This window comes from Manis javanica, chromosome 18 (genome assembly GCF_040802235.1).
Source record: "Manis javanica isolate MJ-LG chromosome 18, MJ_LKY, whole genome shotgun sequence".
NCBI lineage: Eukaryota > Metazoa > Chordata > Mammalia > Pholidota > Manidae > Manis > Manis javanica.
The window spans coordinates 23,079,323-23,099,463 of record NC_133173.1 but is presented as its reverse complement, the minus strand read 5'-3'; the positions used below and the strand labels follow the sequence as shown (position 1 = coordinate 23,099,463).

The 20,141-nt window shown below is 42.0% G+C and overlaps 1 protein-coding gene across 1 annotated transcript in view; it reads right to left on the bottom strand.

Moving 5' to 3' along the window:
• Positions 1-18,482, bottom strand: part of NIPA1 (NIPA magnesium transporter 1) — a 115,647-nt gene extending 97,165 nt beyond the window's left edge. Inside the window, exon 1 of the mRNA XM_037016462.2 lies at positions 18,305-18,482. Coding sequence (XP_036872357.1) covers positions 18,305-18,467 — 163 coding nt within the window. The 5' untranslated portion in view covers positions 18,468-18,482. The remainder of the gene's footprint in view (positions 1-18,304) is intronic.
• Positions 18,483-20,141: the final 1,659 nt, after the last annotated feature.

The following is a 20,141-nucleotide window of genomic DNA, read 5'->3' as shown; positions in this document are numbered from 1 at the left end:
ATACAGCAAAGTTGCAGGATACAAAATTAACACACAGAAATCTGTAGCTTTCCTAAACACTAACAATGAATCAACAGAAAGAGAAATCAGGAAAACAATTCCATTCACCATTGCATCAAAAAGAATAAAATACCTAGGAATAAACCTAACCAAAGAAGTGAAAGACTTATACTCTGAAAACTACAAGTCACTCTTAAGAGAAATTAAAGGGGACACTAATAAATGGAAACTCATCCCATGCTCATGGCTAGGTAGAATTAATATCATCAAAACGGCCATTCTGCCCAAAGCAATATACAGATTTGATGCAATCCCTCTCAAATTACCAGCAACATTCTTCAATGAATTGGAACAAATAATTCAAAAATTCATATGGAAACACCAAAGACCCCGAATAGCCAAAGCAATCCTGAAAAAGAAGAATAAAGTAGGGGGGATCTCACTCCCCAACTTCAAGCTCTACTACAAAGCCATAGTAATCAAGACAATTTGGTACTGGCACAAGAACAGAGCCACAGACTAGTGGAACAGATTAGAGACTCCAGACATTAACCCAAATATGGTCAATTAATATTTGATAAAGGAGCCAAGGACATACAATGGCAAAATGACAGTCTCTTCAACAGATGGTGTTGGCAAAACTGGACAGCTACATGTAGGAGAATGAAACTGGACCATTGTCTAAAACCATATACAAAGGTAAACTCAAAATGGATCAAAGACCTGAATGTAAGTCATGAAACCATTAAACTCTTGGAAAAAAACATAGGCAAAAACCTCTTAGACATAAACATGAGTGACCTCTTCTTGAACATATCTCCCCGGGCAAGGAAAACAACAGCAAAAATGAGCAAGTGGGACTACATTAAGCTGAAAAGCTTTTGTACAGCAAAAGACACCATCAATAGAACAAAAAGGAACCCTACAGTATGGGAGAATATATTTGAAAATGACACATCCGATAAAGGCTTGACGTCCAGAATATATAAAGAGCTCACACGCCTCAACAAACAAAAAACAAATAACCCAATTAAAAAATGGGCAGAGGAACTGAACAGACAGTTCTCTAAGAAAGAAATACAGATGGCCAACAGACACATGAAAAGATGCTCCACATCGCTAATTATCAGAGAAATGCAAATTAAAATGACAATGAGGTATCACCTCACACCAGTAAGGATAGCTGCCATCCAAAAGACAAACAACAACAAATGTTGGCGAGGCTGTGGTGAAAGGGGAACCCTCCTACACTGCTGGTGGGAATGTAAATTAGTTCAACCATTGTGGAAAGCAGTTTGGAGGTTCATCAAAATGCTCAAAACAGACCTACCATTTGACCCAGGAATTCCACTCCTAGGAATTTACCCTATGAATGCAGCAATCAAGTTTGAGAAAGACAAATGCACCCCTATGTTTATCGCAGCACTATTTACAATAGCCAAGAATTGGAAGCAACCTAAATGTCCATCGGTAGATGAATGGATAAAGAAGATGTGGTACATATACACAATGGAATACTACTCAGCCATAAGAAGTGGAAAAATCCAACCATTTGAAGCAACATGGATGGAGCTGGAGAGTATTATGCTCAGTGAAATAAGCCAAGCGGAGAAAGAGAAATACCAAATGATTTCACTCATCTGAGGAGTATAAGAACAAAGGAAAAACTGAAGGAACAAAACAGCAGCGGAATTACAGAACCCAAAAATGGACTAACAGGTACCAAAGGGAAAGGAACTGGGAGGATGGGTGGGCAGGGAGGGACAAGGGGGGGAAGAAGAAGGGGGGTATTAAGATTAGCATGCATGGGGGGGAGGGAGAAAGGGGAGGGTGGGCTGCACAACACAGAGAGGACAAGTAGGGATTCTACAACATTTTGCTAAACTGATGGACAGTAATCGTAATGTGTTTGTTAGGGGGGACCTGATATAGGGGAGAGCATAGTAAACATAGTACTCTTCATGTAAGTGTAGATTAAAGATCAAAAAAAAAAAAAAGAAAGAAAGAAAGAAAAGGGGGATTACTCCTTGATAGGATAAAACTATTGGTAAATCAAAGATCAACGCATGCTTTAAATATCCTTAATGTTGATCACTTAAAGGGTGTCAGATGATCAGCTATGGAGGTACTCTTTTCTGATAATATTCCTTTCTCTTAATAAAAAAAAAAAAAAAAAGCAGTCCCTGTGTGCTGACCTCCAATGAGTTCTGCACAGTGGTATAGAGGGCATGTCAAAGTGTGGGCAAAGGGTCTGTTTGTTTCTATGCAGAAGATCAAGGCCTAGCTTGGATACCCAGAAAATGAACTAAGATACGATATGAGGAGGAGCTTCCGGCATCAGCACTCTCTGGATGACTTGTGCCGGGGGATGATCATCAAAAAGCCTCCACAGGGATCCAGGCGATGCTGCGGTCATGGCTGCATCCACCCCACCATTTCCTGGACTTGCCATTGGAATGAGGAGGGAGATGTCTAGGCTGGCATGTGTACACAGTGAGACAACGAATTTGACCGCATCTGTACTGTTGGAACTCAGCCAGGAGTTGGGAGGGGTGCAAGGTGTAGCACTCCAAAATCTTATGACTATAGACTATCTATGGTTAAAAGGACATATGGGAGGTGAACAGAACCCAGAAATGGGCTGCTTTAATTTTTCTGATTTCTCTCAGACTGTTCAAGTACAGTTGGACAATATCCATCATATCATAGACAAATTTTCACAAATGCCTAGGGTGCCTAAATGGTTTTCTTGGCTTCACTGGAGATGGATGGTAATTACAGATTTGCTTTGTTTATGTCACCGTATTCCTATTATGTTAATATGTGTGTACAAATTAGTTAGTAGTTTAAAACCTATACATTCTTAAGGTACTCTAGAAGAAGATATGTCAAAGAAATAATCAATCCTCCCATGTTTTCTTCCATATGCTACCTCTATAGCTTTTCTTCTTCCTTCCTAATTACAACCCTTAAATAGAATTCGTGCCTCATATCGAATTTACCGAGTATCATAATTCCTCCAGGTGGTAAAGATACCTCGAGACAAGTGCTGGGCATAGAAGCCACAGGGCACAAATCTGAAAAGAAGTAAAAAGCTAACCTTTGCAAACAATATGGCTTCTCTCTCACTTACCAACTTTACATCTCCCTGTATGGCCCCGGAAGATGACTGGTTAGCCAGAGACGGGTAAGATTCCTCAAGGGAGGAACAACCTAAGACAGGCACAGTCGCAGGGGGGCCATCAGGTGAGAAATTGGGGATCAACAGAGGTGAGGCTCATCCCCCCTGCTTTGAGAGAAATCTTCTGCACCCATGGATGTTTTGCGGCCCTTGTCTAGCTTGGATTAACACATAGTCTACAGGCACACACCTGATCATCTACAATTGCTCTCCTACAACACTAAACTATGTTTTCTACCTTTATCTTGCACCTACCTACCACTTCAGCATTTTATTAAAAATAAAAAAAATAATAATAATAAAGGGAGAAATGTGGGATCAACATATAAATCAAGTATAAAAATCAAATGAATATTCATATTTGACCTGATTGTTTATAGTTCATAATGCGTGATCAAAACTGAAAGTTTCTGTGATGAATGCCTTTGTACTGTTCACCATGTAAGAATTTAAAAACTTCACTATGTAAGAATTCGTTCACCATGTAAGAACTTGTTCGTTATGCTTCAGAAGATTGGAGACTGACGAGAATTAGACTTGAGATGGATTAATGATTGTACATTGAGCATTGACCCCCCCTATACTGAATTTTATTGTTGTTAACAACCACTTGATCAATAAATATGAGAGATGCCCTCTCAAAAAAAAAAAAAAAGATGTAAATCAATGCCACTCGTCTCTCTCAATTTCTTTCCTTCTGTAAAGTGTGATTAGTTTTAATGAAAAATGTCATTTACCTTAAAAGAGCATGAATTTATTATTGTTCACTTCAAATGACTTAATATTTTTAAATGCTTCAAAATAATAATAATAATAATAATAATAACAATAAAGGGAGAAATGTGGGATCAACATATAAATCAAGTATAAAAATCAAATGAATATTCATATTTGACCTGATTGTTTATAGTTCATAATGCGTGATCAAAACTGAAAGTTTCTGTGATGAATGCCCTTGTACTGTTCACCATGTAAGAATTTATTCACTATGTAAGAATTTGTTCACCATGTAAGAACTTGTTCGTTATGCTTCAGAAGATTGGAGACTGACGAGAGTTAGGCTTGAGATGGATTAATGATTGTACATTGAGCATTGACCCCCCTATACTGAATTTTATTGTTGTTAACAACCATTTGATCAATAAATATGAGAGATGCCCTCTCAAAAAAAAAAAAAAGTTACATTACCTTACAGATGCGTTTCATAATTGGAGAAATTGTATGTCAGACTATCACCACATGTAAATGGGCTTTTTTAAGTGTAGCAATGTTTCTAATACTGAATTGTATCACTGTAATATTGTATGCCATAAAAATTTTACAAAAATTCATTCATTAGAGTATAGGCTAGGCATATAAGCTAATGTATAGACTACACTAGGTTACCATAAAGCTGCTTTATTATCAATGCATGAATCATTATATCTGTAAATAAATATGAATTTATTTTTCAAAAAAAAACAAACAAAAAACTCAACCATACATGGTCAATTAATATATGATAAATAAACCAAGGATACATAATGGGAAATGACAGCCTCTTCAACAGCTGGTGCTGGCAAAACTGGACAGCTACATGCAAGAGAATGAAACTGGATTGTTGTTTAACCCCACACACAAAAGTAAACTCAAAATGGATCAAAGACCTGAATGTAAGTGAAGAAACCATAAAACTCTTAGAAGACAACATAGGCAAAAATCTCCTGAATATAAGCATGAGCAACTTCTTCCTGAACACATCTCCTCGAGCAAGGTTAACAAAAGTAAAAATGAACTCATGGGACTACATCAAACTAAAAAGTTTCTGTATGGCAAAAGGACACCAACAACAAAATAAAAAGGCATCCTACAGTATGGGAGAATATATTTGTAAATGACATATCTGACAAGGGGTCAACATCCAAAATATATAAAGCACCCATATGCCTCAACACCCAAAAAGCAAATAACCTGATTAAAAATTGGGCAGAGGACATGAAGAGACAGTTCTCCAAAGACAAAATTCAGATGGCCAACAGACACATGAAAAGATGCTCCACATCACTAATCATCAGGGAAATTTCAAATTAAAACCACAATGAGATATCACCTCACACCAGTAAGGATGGCCAACATCAAAAAGACTAAGAACAACAAATGCTGGTGAGGATGCAGAGAAAGGGGAACCTCCTACACTGCTGGTAGGAATGTAAGCTAGTTCAACCATGTGGAAAGCAGTATGGAGGTTCCTCAAAAAACTAAAATAGAAATACCATTTGACCTGGGAATTCCACTCCTAGGAATTTACCCAAAGAAAACAAGATCCCAGATTCAAAAAGACAAATGCACCCCTATGTTTATCACAGCACTATTTACAATAGCCAAGATATGGAAGCAACCCAAGTGCCCATCAGTAGATGAATGGATAAAGATGTGGTACATATACACAATGGAATATTATTCGGCCATAAGAAGAAAACAAATCCTACCATTTGCAACAACATGGATGGACCTAGAGGGTATTATGCTCAGTGAAAGAAGCCAGGCAGAGAAAGACAAGTACCAAATGATTTCACTCATTTGTGGGGTATAACAAGAGAGCAAAATTGAAGCAACAAAGCAGCAGGATCACAGACTCCAAGAAGGGGTAGCGGTTACCAAAGGGGAGGGGTTGGGTAGGTGGGTGGGGAGGGAGAGAGAAGGGAATTAAGGGTCATTATGATTAGGACACATACTGTAGGGGGTTGATGGGCAAGGCAGTACAGCACAAAGACAAACAGTGACTCTATAGCATCTTACTATGCTGATGGACAGTAAGTGCAATGAGGTGTGGGGAGGGGGGGAGTTGATAATATGGGTGAATGTAGTAACCACAATGTTGCTCATGTGAAACCTTCATAAGATTGTATATCAGTGATACCTCAATGAAAAAAATTGTTTTTTCATTTTAAAAATGTTGGTTTACAGTGTGGTGCAAGCCTTCCATTTCCTTTTTGACTTCTGCCATGTTATTCTATCCATTTTTGAAAGTAGGGAAGTAGGGTATTGAAATCTCTAACTACTACTATTGAATTGTCTATTTCTCTCTTTACTTTGTTAATTTAGCCTCATGTATTTTGGAGCAGTTTAGTTAGGTGCATATATTTATAATTGTTGCATCTTCCTGATCAAAGGGCCATTTAATTATTATAAAACGCCCTTCTTTGTTTCTAGTAACAACTTTTGCCTTAAACTCTATTTGTCTCATATTGGTATAGTCACTCCAGCTCTCTTTGTGTATAAGTAAATACTCATAATCACTTTAAATGATTGTGAGCATTTCTCATTCTACAAGATCTGAGGCTTCTCTTCATGGCAAATGCACACATTCACTCAACAACTTTTTAAAGATCCATGTATGATATAATAAAGATTTAAGGGACTTTGAAATAGAGGAATCACGAACAATCTTTCCTGGTGGCATTTATGTTAGGTGCAGGGAAAAGTCAAGTCGTTCCATTGTGATGAATATAGTTTGGTTGTGAGTGCCTGTGGAGGCATGGGATTGTTGCTACAGCCACAACTGGAATGTGAGTAACCCTCGGGAAATGAAAACTGGTCCAAGGATGCCAGTGCATAGGACAGCAGGACCCACGGGCTCTCCTCTTCCACTGCTACAGTTTCCCAACACCACTAACCACCATATAGTACATGCTTTTGGCAGTTTGAAATGGAATGTGTTACTAAAATGGGAAGGAATCTGGAATCCCAGGTACCCAAGGATGGGGATGTAATAAGCTTTTGGTGTCCCTTTTGTTAACAGGTACAGGTCAGTTCCAAGTGTCTCAGGCCCTTCCACCCACACTCCCCAGCAGGACCTTGTATTCGCTGAAATCCAAAAGGTGTTTGGGTCACCATCCCTTTTTAAACCAGTATTCAGCAAAATTTTTCTGCTTCAATGGACATTAAATAAGTCCACCTTTCTGTCTAGATACCTGCCCTACATGCCAGCTATAGACCAAAGCAAAGCCCCTTTGGTGGTCCGCAGCATCCTGTGCTCTGCACTGAAGGAGGTCCATGGCTCTGCTTGTCCATGCACCTGTGCCCAGCCTCCTTGCTGGACTGGCTGCCCCAGGTTCCTTCCTCCTGCAGCTAGGAACCCCAGAGCACCTGCATTCCATATTGCCCTGAGCTCTTGTCATCATTACATATTTTTCTCTAATGTCCTAAAACTGCATGGTTTCTTCATAGTTTCACCTTCAAGCATTTTTGTCCCTAAAAGTCAATCACTTGACATCCTCGGGAGGCACCTGTTCAAGCCCATTCTCAATCCTCCTCCTCTTCCCAGCTATGCCTGGGACTCAAGTCCTCTAGCCTCAGCAAGAACTGGGATCCTCAGAATTGTAGGACATCGAGGTCTTCTTTGTTTGCTTTACTACACTCATGCCCCTCCCCTCCACTCATAGGTGTGGGCTACAGAGGTATAATAGCTACATTCTCGGGGTTTTTTTCTCACATTGGAAACCTTGGATGGAACTGAGCGTTGACTGGTTGTTTATAACAGCTGAACTATAAGACAAAGAAGTGTTGTGAAGATACAAAAGAGACTTGTCAGGATGATATCAATGGCAGTGATATCCAGCCATGGACTTGTGACTTTGAAAACCTCCATTTAGTCATGAATGTGTATTACAAATGTTCTTAAAATATTACTTTCCAGCACTAAAATACAATCATCTAGTTGATTTACCTTATGATTATAGCACAAAAAATTTCATGCACTCATGTGTGCCCCTAACAGCAACAATAAAAGCAGCTGCTAACAGCAAAACAACAGATCGCTATGTCCTTCCTAATTAATTAATGTCTTGATTTCAAAAAATGTGCAAAAAGATGCTAGTTTTTACATACTTCTTAAAAATAGATTAAAAATCAAGAAATTTTCTTTCCTGACACTAATTCAGCTAGATGAGTGTATTAGAATCAATTTGAACACTGGTAATCAGCAACTTATGAATATTAGTACTTAAAAGTTCTTTTGTATGTGGCCTATTAGATATGTAGACTTTTTTTTCCCTGAAGAAATACTTTAGCAATCTTGAAAAAAAAAAAAGAACAAAATTGTAGGACTTATACTATCTGATTTTAAGATTTACTATAAAACTGCATAGTAGACCCACACATGCACAGTCCCATCACGGACTGAAGCGACATGATAGCTCAGAGGGCAAGTCTCCTCACTAAATATTGCTGGACCAACTGGATATCAGCAGGGAAAACACTGAACTTTGACTCATGCCTGAGTCATACATGAAAATTAACTCAAGATAGCTCAGATACCTAAACGTAAAAGCTAAAGCTATAAAACTAGAGAAAACACAAGAGGACACCACTGTGACCTACCTGAGGTGAAACAAAGATTTCTTAGGCAAAATCAAAAAGCAGCAACCAAATTAACAAAAAAAGAAAGATAAGTTATATTTCATAAAAATTAAAATTTTCTGCTCTTCAAACAACATTGCTAAGAAAATAAGAAGGCCATAGAGAAAAGATTTGCAGTCTTAATCTATGACAAATGACTTGTATCCAGAATACACACACAAAAAAACTACCAATATATAAAAAGGTATGACTCAAAATATAGGCAAGGTTTTAAAAGACACCTCACAAAAGAGCATACAAATGGCCAAAAATATCATTAAAAGACACTTAATATCATTAAGTATCAGGGAAATGCAAAATAAAATCGCAATGGGCTACAATGTACATCCTCCAGAATGGCTAAAATTAAGCAAACAATATCAAATATTGAAGACAATGTGGAGCACCTGAAACTCTTATACCTTGCCAATGAGAGTATGAAATGGTGCAATTATAGTGGGAAAACGTTTAGCCATTTCTAAAAATTTAATTATACACTTACTCCATGACCCAGTACTGTTACTCTAAGGCATTTACTCAAAAGAAATAAAAACAGTAAGCCTTAAAAAGAATTATATAGAAATTGTCACTGCACCTTTACTCAAATAGCAAAAATTTGGAACCAACCAAGACATTCATCAACCAGAGAATGGATAGCAAACTGGTATATTCAACAATGGCACACTATTCAACCATATATAGAATGTATTATTGATACACACATCATGATGAATCTTCAAACCCTGTTCAGTCAAGAAAGAAAAGTAGTCACACAAGAAAATACCTACTGTATGATTCCATTTACATGGAGCTCAAGGAGAGCCAAGCTCACTCACTCTATGCAGATGAGCATCACAAGCGTGGGCACGCTGAGAGAGAGCCAAGATGGCGGCGGGAGTAGGGCAGCGGGAATCTCCTCCCAAAACCATATATATTTTTGAAAATACAACAAATACAACTAATCCTAAAAGAGAGACCAGAAGACACAGGACAACAGCCAGACTACATCCACACCCACAAGAACCCAGTGCCTCGCGAAGGGGGTGAGATACAAGCCAGGGCTCGGTGGGACCCGAGCGCCCCTCCCCCCAGCACCCGGCAGGAGGAGAGGAGTCAGAGCGGGGAGGGAGAGGGAGCCCAAGACTGCTAAACACCCAGCCCCAGCCATCTGCACCAGAGCGCAGACACAGTGCATGCGTGGGGTGCTGGAAACTAGGGAAACAGGACAGTAAGATCTGTGAGCGGGTCCCTGCAGCCAGCGCCCGCGGGACAAAGAAAAGTGAGTGCTTTTTGAAAGTCTTAAAGGGACAGGGACCCCGCAACTGAATGGAAGTGCCCCGGGACACTTAGCCCAGCAGCTGGGAAACCTGGGAAACTCTGGGCACCCAAACCCCCGCAGCACAGCTCAGAGGCCCCTCACTGCGATAAACAACCTCCCGCCAGTTCCCCTCCAACGCGGCTCTGCCATATTGGAGCAGCAGCCTGAGGCAGGCCACACCCACAGCAACTGCAGAGCTAAATAAACTCCATAGCAGCCATGGAAAGGCAGAAGAAATTGATACAGACCAAGATCACAGAGGCAAACCCTGAGAAGGAGATAGACCTAACCAGTCTTCCTGAAAAAGAATTAAAAATAAAGCTCATAACCATGCTGATGGAGCTGCAGAGAAATATGCAAGAGCTAAGGGATGATGTCCCAAAGGAGATTACAGAAGTGAAACAATCTCTAGAAGGATTTATAAGAGAATGGATAAGATGCAAGAGGCCATTGATGGAATAGAAACCAGGGAACAGGAACACATAGAAGCTGACGCAAAGAGAGATAAAAGGATCTCCACGAATGAAACAATATTAAGAGAACTGTGTGACTAATTGAAAAGGAACAATATCTGCTATAGGGGTAGCAGAAGAAGAAGAGAGAGAAAAAGGGATAGAAAGTGTATTCAAAGAAATAATTGCTGAAAACTTCCCCAAACTGGGGGAGGAAATAATCTATCAGACCATGGAAGTGTACAGAACTCCCAACAGAAAGGACCCAAGGAGGACAACACCAAGACACATAATAATTAAAATGACAAAGATCGAGGACAAGGACAGAGTTTTAAGGACAGTTAGAGAGAGGAAAAAGGTCACCTACAAAGGAAAACCCATCAGGCTATCATCAGACTGATCAACAGAAACCTTACAGGCCAGAAGAGACTGGCATGATATATTTAATGCAATGAAAGAGAAGGGCCTTGAACCAAGAATACTGTATCCAGCATGACTATCATTTAAATATGAAGGAAGGATTAAACAATTCCCAGACAAGCAAAGGTTGAGGGAATTAATTAATTTTAAAAAATGCTGCCATTTTAAGATGTACATTTACCCCAATTCATGTATATATTTATATCTCCAAGTCAGATAAAAATAAATACACTCTCCCTCCAAAAAAAAAATAAATAAATAATGGGCGCTCTGGTGTGGGGCACAGGAGGAAAGGACATGAGGGAATTTTCTACACAATAACAACTTCTTTACCAGGGTGTTGCTCACACAGATATATTCCTTGTCAAAACTCATCAGACTCTACCTCTAAGATCTGTACAGCTTACTCTATGTGATTATATTCCAATTTTTTTAAAGAAATAGTTTATAAACAATAAACTTCTAGGTTAGCTCATAGAATGCTGACCGTAATGCAATAACTGCTGTGATAAAGTCCCTCACAGTTTCTATGGAAAATGACACTCCGTGTGTCAAAGGCACAATAAGAGCCCAGCATATATTAACATATACTCCTTGCTCATCCTAGTCCCTCCAAAGAAGCTCAGCTCAATAGTTGTATTCTATTTCTTTATTCTGTGCATCTTACCAAATATTTACTAGAAGCATCAATGTACACGGTCCTTAGTGGGTACAAAGGCCTATGGAGACTCCCGAGGCATGGTGTCTGCCCTTAGCATCCTTTTTCCTCCTCACCGTAACCATGGAGTTTTCTCTCTGAGAGACGGAGGCAGCCCCCACCCACCCGAAGTGCAGAGAAGGGAAGATGGCTGATTCCTGTTTCTGTGACAAGAGGATGTCAGGTTACCCATACCTGTACTAGCATGCTTTGATATGTGAACAGAGCAATCTACAATAATGAGCTCTCAGTCATGTCTAATAGAAAGGAGTACAGAAGTAAGAACCCAAAATATTTGGAATACATGCATATATATTTCTACTACACTTAAATATGAGCATGCCTCTCTCAAGCACTGCTGATGGGAATGGAAGTAGGCATGATATTCCTGGATATCAATTTGGATATATTTATTTTTTCTGCTCTTCAAGAGGCACCATTAAGAAAATGAGAAGGCAAGACACAGAGAAAAAAGTTTGCAATCCCTATATCTGACAAAGGGCTTGTATTTAGAGCACACACACACATATATATACATATACTCACATACACACACCAAACTAACAATCAAAAAGAAAAAGAAAAAGATACAACCCAATAAAATACAGACAAATCTTGAAAAGTGACCTCACAAGAGTATATGTAAATGGACAATAAACTCATTAACTATATGTATACAGCTAACAGTTTATAAAAAGTTACTTTTAAAACTCTATTTTGAGGGAGCTATGCAAAGAAAATAATCCACATTCAAAGATTTTTATGCACAGATATTCAATATAACATACTGTATTAACAAAGAAACTGGAAAGACCCATGTCCTACAAAAGGAGAATGGTAATATTCGTACATCTGCTGAATATTTTTTCAAAGAAAATGTAACAGTATGGGGTGAGTTCGTGACAGACTGAGCACCAATGCAGGAAAAAAACTGGCACGCATAGCACAGACTCAATGCATTCTGTACCATTTTTTAAAGCCCATGATAAAGAAGTGAAACCTAATAACAGTGTATTCATCAAAACTGGATCCTGAGTCTAAAAAATATACTGGGGGAAAACTTAGGAGATAATCACAGAAATTTGAACACTGACCAGATGTGTGAGAATATTAAAGAATCAGTGTTAAGTTTTATGTGCAATAAAGGTATTATGGTTATGTTAAACCAGAGATACTTGCTAAAATACATAGACAAGATGATATTCTGCCTGGTATTCCATGGGGTGGGGTGGAGGGTACGGCACTGGGGCATAGATGAATGAGACTTGCCAAGGCTGATGATAGCTAAAGCTGGGTGACAGGTAGATGCAGGTCCACTGCACTATTTTCCCTATGTATATGTTTAAATTTTCCATAATAAAAAGTATTAAAAAAATGATTTTAAGGAGATGTGTGTATATATATAACACACACACACACACATATATATATATATATATTTGGAATACTTAATGGATGGTGGTTATTCTCTACACCACACAAAAGTGTTCTATGTATTTTGTACATAGGATTTTTTCACTAAAATTCAATTGTGAAATTAAGTATTGAATGTGACTAGAAAGAAATACACTCTAATTGTAATAGCAGTTGTCTCAAGGTAAAGAGACAAATACTTTTTATTTTCACATACTTCCCAGATTTTAAACAATGACCATATATTCTATAATCAGAAAGAAAATGCTGCTTTTTTAAAAACATGATTATGCCAGGTTCTGAGAATTCATGATATACTCTGCTTAGTAATAATGTCATACCAAAAAGCTCTGGCAGAGCATGACCAAGCAAGGCAAACCCTTTGACAGCCCCCTCCACCCGGGCCAAGGGCACGGCCTCCACACGGATCCAGGCAATGTCAGAGAGGGGGTCCGTTCATAAGCCACAGGTGCCTGGCTGAGAGGTATTAGGGGATATGGAGTGGAGCATATTCTTTTTGAAAAGTGGTCTTTTCTGGTTAAAGTAAAAAAACAGAAGAGGATTATTCACTAATTAAGGATGTTATTAAAGGACTGAAAATATTAATTATATTATACAATATATGTACATGCTTTTGAGGAAAAAATATACTCTAACAGCAGTTCAATAAGACCAAGGGGGGTATTTATTTCATGCAGGACTTTGATTGTTAATGATCTATTCTCAAATCATCACATCATAAGACAATGAGAAGAAATCCTCATTTGCCTTAATATCTTTGGGAATTATCTATATTTACAATAATCCAGTATCAGAGTACCCACTTTTTCCAAATTAATGGTGAAGCCCCTCGTCAGAAAAGTCTTATCTGTAGGTGAATTTGTCTATTTTCCCTCTCACCTTCCCAACAGGGAGAGGGTATATCATCTTCAAATCAATCTGAGCTGAGTTCAAATCCCAGCACCACCATCTGTAGCAGGTATATGCCTCAACTTCCCCTTCTGTATCGTGCCCCCTTAACCCATGCCCTTATACAGGCCCCTCCCACACTGAACCTGGGCTGGCCCTGAGTACCATCAGAACATGTTGGAAGTGGCACTGCAAGACTTCCAAGGCCAGGTCACAAGCATCTCTGCAGCTTCTACTAATGTCCCTTGGAAGGTCTGGTCAAGGGGAAGTGACCCACCAAGGCACAGATCTGACTTTCCTGAGACCACCATGGTGTAGGGAACCCAAGGTGTCCAGGCATGAAGAGATGGAAGGAGGGAAGGAGAAGAGGAGGGAGGAAGAGAAAGAAAGAGAACAGGGGGTTCTCCTGGCCCCCAGCTGTCTCAGCTATTCCAGACAAGTGAGTTGAGTCATCTAGTATGGCCAGCCCAGTCCAGCATGCAGATGACCCTGCTCCAGCACCGTTTAACTGCAATCAGTTAGAAGATCCTAAGAGAGAAGTGCCATCTGAATTTGGTCCACACACAGAACCATAAGAGATGCGTGAGTCTGGGACACCCTGGGTCCCTGTAAGTAGCAGCCTCCCTTATCTGCTCTTCTTATGGAAATACTATCAATTAAATCAGACAGGCTGCAGAGCCACTCAAATGCTCCTCCCTCCAGCTTTGTTCTCACCATGTTCCTTATCTTTATCTTTATCCTTACTGACGCTCACCCCTCAGAGATCAGATAGGGTTACAGATTTTCCAATCTAGCACCAACTCCGGATTCTGTTACTTAGCAGAGGCCACAGGTAATAAAGGTAAGCTCTGAGTAACTTGAAGAAAGTTCAAAATCTTTTCATAAAATATAAGATTCAGTTTTACCCTCTTCACTCTGTGGTTACAGCTAGTTAGAGAACATCACTGGGTGTCCACCACGTGCCTCCCAGTGGACAGGCCATGTGCCCTGCCTCGTGAGCCAAGACCCAAGGGGCCGCACGTGAGTGAACATGCAATCAGCCCACAGGCTTTAGGGGCATGAGGCCCAAGGACAGCTGCTACAGAAACACGTGGGAGAGGCAATGACCGTGTCTGCCCAGGCCTGAAGGGTTCACAGAAGCCACAGAAACAAACCACGACACAGAGGGCAGCAGGGGTGAAGACAAGTGTTTGCCTTGTCTCTGGGTGTGGAGGCACAGGGGCCTACGGGCCTGGGAATGGCAGGAGAGGCAGAGAAAGCATGTGCACATCCCACAGCCAGGGTGCACAGGCCTTCCAGAAACAAAATGTGGAAGAAAGGCATAGGACTAGCAGGTGGGAGGCTTGGATCATAGTTCCACTCTCATGAGACAACTCACCTTCTTAGTGTCTTAACAGTGTGACTACACCTCTAGGCTGTACTCCTGCCAAGGAGATCATGAAATCTTTTTTGTTGTTGTTGGGGTAAAATACATGTAACATAAAACATACCATTTTAACCATTTTAAGCATATAGTTTTATGGTATTAAATACATTCATACTGTTGTGTAACCATCCCACCATCCATCTCCAGAACTTTTTCATCTCTCAGTTGAAACTGTTGCATTCAACATTAACTCATCATTCCCCATCCCTGAGCCTCTGCAACCACCATGTTACTTTCTGTCTCTGGGAATTTGACTACTCTAGTCAAATAAGTATAAATTAAGTATGTATAGGTGGAAGCATATATTTGTCCTTCTGGGCTTATTTTACTTAGCATAATGTCCTCAGGGTTCATATATGTTATAGCATGCTTCAGAATTTCCTTCCTTTTTAAGGCTAAATAATATTCCTTTGAACATATATACCACAATTTGTTTATCCATTCATCTGTCAGTGGATATTTGGGTTATTTCCACTTTTTGCCTATTGTGAATGCTGCTGCTATGAATATGGGTGTACAAATTTCTGTTCTAGTCCCTGGTTTCAGTTCTTTTGAATATATACTCAGAATTGCTAGATCATATGGTAATTCTATGTTTAATTATTTGAGGACCTATCATACTGTTTTTCATAGCAATGACACCAATTTATAGTCCTACCAAGATTACCCAATTTCTCCATATCCTCACCAATAATTATTATTATCTGTTTTGTGGGGTTTTTTTCTTTTTTACAATAACCGTTCTATGGGTGTGAGGTGGAATCTTCTGGTTTTGATTAAAGGGATTTTTTAAAGATCAGCTGACTCATCCTAGTTCAGGGCATTCTCCATAGGGTTACTTATCTGTGTAGTTCTCCAAAGCCTCCAGCAAATTCAAGCACATGACCTTCCCAAAACTGTATCCACCAAGCCTGTCCCAGGGCAGGATACTGCCCCCAGCCATACATACTCCCTGGCCATCTTCGCCCACTTGACACAGGAATTCTAATGTTGCAGCTGGCTTTCCACAAATGCCTTCACACCCACCAATCACCTTGCTTCTCTCATCTAAGCCCTTCTTCAATAAGGTCCTGACATTAAACATAATATAAATGACCTGTGGTCCCAGGTGCCCTGGCCCATTTCCCTTCCACATAATCCTCAAAGGCACCCAGGAGTCAGGCAGTCCACCCTGAGCTTGTGCTGTGCAGAGCACCCCTGGCCCACCCAGCTACTCCAGTCACTGGGAAGAGTGAATGAAAAGTGGTAACGGAAAAAGCCACACCCAAGCCCCCCCAGAAAAAGGGCTGTGACCAGAACTTGGCTTTTCTGAATATGAGACTTGAAAGATGCTGCCGCATGGCAATCCACTTAAAGCCAGAACATTTAGTGAGACAGAGCTTTTCACGGTGTAAGAAACTGTCAGGTCCCCCTTGGTGCAAGGATGTGATTCCCCAGTTCTCGACTACCTCTGGTTCAGTCATTTCATACGGGTCAACTCTGCTGCTTGTCAGCAGAGATGGAAAAAGATTTTAGGGGAAGTTGACTCTGAAACCACATATCCTCAATACCTACAACAATGCCTGGCAGATAAGAGCTTCATGAATATCTGTTGAACAAATTAAAATGAAATTTATCAAAACAAAACTATGTCTGTCTTCTACTACCATGAACAACAAAGCTGGCTTGAATCAATAGCGGTGGTGGTAACTGCGCAAGTATGAAATCGGTGAATATCACATTTTCACTTCTATTAATCCAAAGGCATATTACATAGGTAGCAGTAACTATCAATCCTGGTTGGGTATTTTAGGTTGATGAGGTTTTTATTTTCTTATTCACTAATTCCCTCGAACACATGAGCTGAGGTGAAATACCCTTCTCAACTCATCCTAATCAAGGGCTCGTGTGTTTATGTTTTGAGGCAAAGCAGGCACTTCACCCACCCGACGCCCGACACGCAGGTGGGAGCCCCTGAGGAACGTGCTGCTGCCTGATGTCTGCTGCCCTGGAATCCCATCCCAGGGAAACCATCCTTAGTTCTATGTACATTTTATGTACAGACTGCAATGTTTCCACTTTAAAATTGAATTATTTTTTAAAAGTCCATGATTTTATACTTTTACTCCACATTGTAGGTCCCTTTATCTCTCTCCTGAAGGGCCTCTTTGCTCATGATCCAAGGCACTCAGAGAAAGTTTCACCTTCTCTGGAATCTGAACTAGTCAGTGAGTTTACTTATTCTCAACCCCTTGACCTGGCAAGCTCATTCTTCCCAGAGAGCTCCTAAAACAACTCTTGTGAGAATACAGCTAACAACCACAAGCTTTTCTCAGTCCTTCTAGATATTTTCAGTTTCATAGCATGCTGCTACATGGTGCATTCAGTCAGCTGTGACAGGCTTCTCTGAGCACCGCCGAACCTTGGCAAAGAACCCTGCTGCCTTCCTCGCTGTCCACAGCACCCAGGTGTTTGGTGGTGGGAACACTCAGTTGGCCCATATTTTTTTTATATGTGCCTGCTTTTTTCTTCATACTGCAAATCACTTGTCATCAGAGGCTTCAAGTTCTAAAGTAGAGATGGCTTGGACAGGATCCAGGAACAGAAGCCCCAGGACAGCACTGACCTCTCGCTGTGCCCTGGCGGCCCAGAGCACAGTTCTCCCCTCTGCACTGGCGTGGCCACTGCGGGGCGCGTAAACCAGCAGGTCTTGCGATCCCGAGACTCGGTCACAGCAAAGGCGGGGGACCAGTCCTACCGAGCAGGCACTGGGCTCCGAACATTTCGGGGATACTGTAAACAGGAAGGTGCCAACCTGCGAGTGGGCGCGGGTGGCAGGGATGCCCGGGCTCCAGACTGAGACCAGGTCGTGGGGCTGTGCGGCTGCAGAGGAGTTGGGAGGGTCTGAGGACAGAAACCCTATAAAACTGCACAGGCCTCGCCAGCCGTCCGTTAGGGAAAAAAGCAGCAGCGGCGCCCAGGGGACTCGAGGGAGCAGCAGACGCGGCAGCCGCCGGGCCGCTTCTCGCACGCAGCGGCCGCGCGCCTGGCCGGCTCCAGCGCCTACCCGCGCATCCCAGCTTGGGCGGCCCCGCCACCCCCACCCCGCGCGCTTCCCGGCCCGCCCTACCTCGCCGCTTGGCGCGCACGATGCCCTTCTTTTGCAGCACAAACGTGGACCCGTTCACCAGGCTCGACACTACGGCCACGCCCAGGCCGAGCGACACCGCGGCGGGGCTCGGGCTGCGCGCCCCCTCCCCGGCCGCCGCCGCCGCCGCCGCTGCAGTCCCCATTCCGCCCGCGCCCGCCCCGCGCGCCTGCGCGCCGCCGCCGCCGCCGCCGCCGCCGGGAGGGGGCGGAGGCCCGGGGACTGTGGGCCCAGCCGGGGAGGGCCCAGCGCGTCCGAGGGGCCGGGCCTGGGAGGGGACGGAGGGCAGGCCCGCACGGGAATGGTGCCGGCGGGGAGTGGGCGAGATCCGGGGACGACGGGACGGCGCTGGGGCCGGGGGCGGGGAGGGCGGACCCGGGGCCAGCGGGGAAGAGCTCAAGTGGAGAGGGAGCCAGACGTGAGCAGAGGGGGTCCGAACAGGCGGCGGAGGGGAGAGAGGTAGGGCTCCCACGCTGGGCAAATAAAGACACAGGACGCCCAGTTACGTTCCCATGTCCTATCAGCACAGACAGTATTTTGGTGTGGGTCCCAGGCGGTATCGGGGCCCGGAAGAGCGCCAGCAGGACACAGCCTTCGCTGAGGTCCCCGCAGACGCCGCCGGGCCTGTATCCAGTCAGAGGCAGGGGGGCCTCCCGAACCTGAGTGAAACCAGGAGGCGTCGGATGTGGGAACCCACGTGGGACCCCAGAGCGGGGGGAAGTCAGCTATCTCCACACTGAGTCAGTGAGGTTGTAATCATACCTTCTAATTTCCTACTTATTTTTAGTAAAATTTATCAAAATTACAGAAAGCATGGAAAACAGAAAATAGTTACTAAAAATTAAATTCCCACAATCCTACCCTAATTTATGTGTTTTCCTACCTAAAGTATACATGCTTTCACATGTTTCCGATTACAATATCGCATTATACAAAATAACCTTTTTATTTATCATAATCAGCCTCCGTGTTGCTACATAATGATTATTTTACTGACAATACAATTCCCCATAAAGTTAATTACTATAATTTGTCTAACTGTTCAGCTATTGTTGGTTGTTACGTTTCCACCAGTTTTTTTCTATTATAATTGATGCCATAGTGAACATCTTCATAAATTTTGAAAATGCTAGGTTAAAGAGTATAAACCTATACCTATATGTAGCATTATTACTTTCTGAAACAATGTCAAATTATATACTGTTTCTGTCTGAGAAGTTATACTGACTGAATCTAGTCCTTTGCTTATTCTTATTTCCTGGGTGTGGGTAAAATTGTAACATTTCCAGAATACCTCACCTGGCTTTGGGGCATTTGCATATCCTCAGGGGTGGAGAGAAGTTCATCTCCATATCAATGGGTAATTACCTGGGCAACCGAGTGTGTGTCTGAACCTGAGAGATTAAGGGGAGGGGGCTGGCTTGCTGGCTGGCTTCTTCCAGAGCAAAGAGACCGCGCTGGACTGTAGTTTGTGAGCAATAAATGGGTTTTAAACTTTATTTCTCCCTTTGACTGATTTCGGTTTTTAGAAGTATTTTGTCCCGGGATTTCCTCTCCCTGGACTTAACACTGTGGTAATGATGCCAGGGTTCTTGTTTGCGGAGCCGAAGAAAGAGCTTCACAAACAGCCAAAGTAGGAGAGCAAGGTAAGGCTTTTATTTAGAGAGACAGTGAAAGGACAGAGCTCCCGGCTCACGCCAGGAGGGGACAAGAGAGTCTGTAGTGGTGCGTTGTCTAGGGGGTTTTATAGGCAGTTGAGAGGATTTTTTGAGAACATGAAGAAACTTAGGGGTCGGGACTTGTTAAGTGGTCCCTGAAT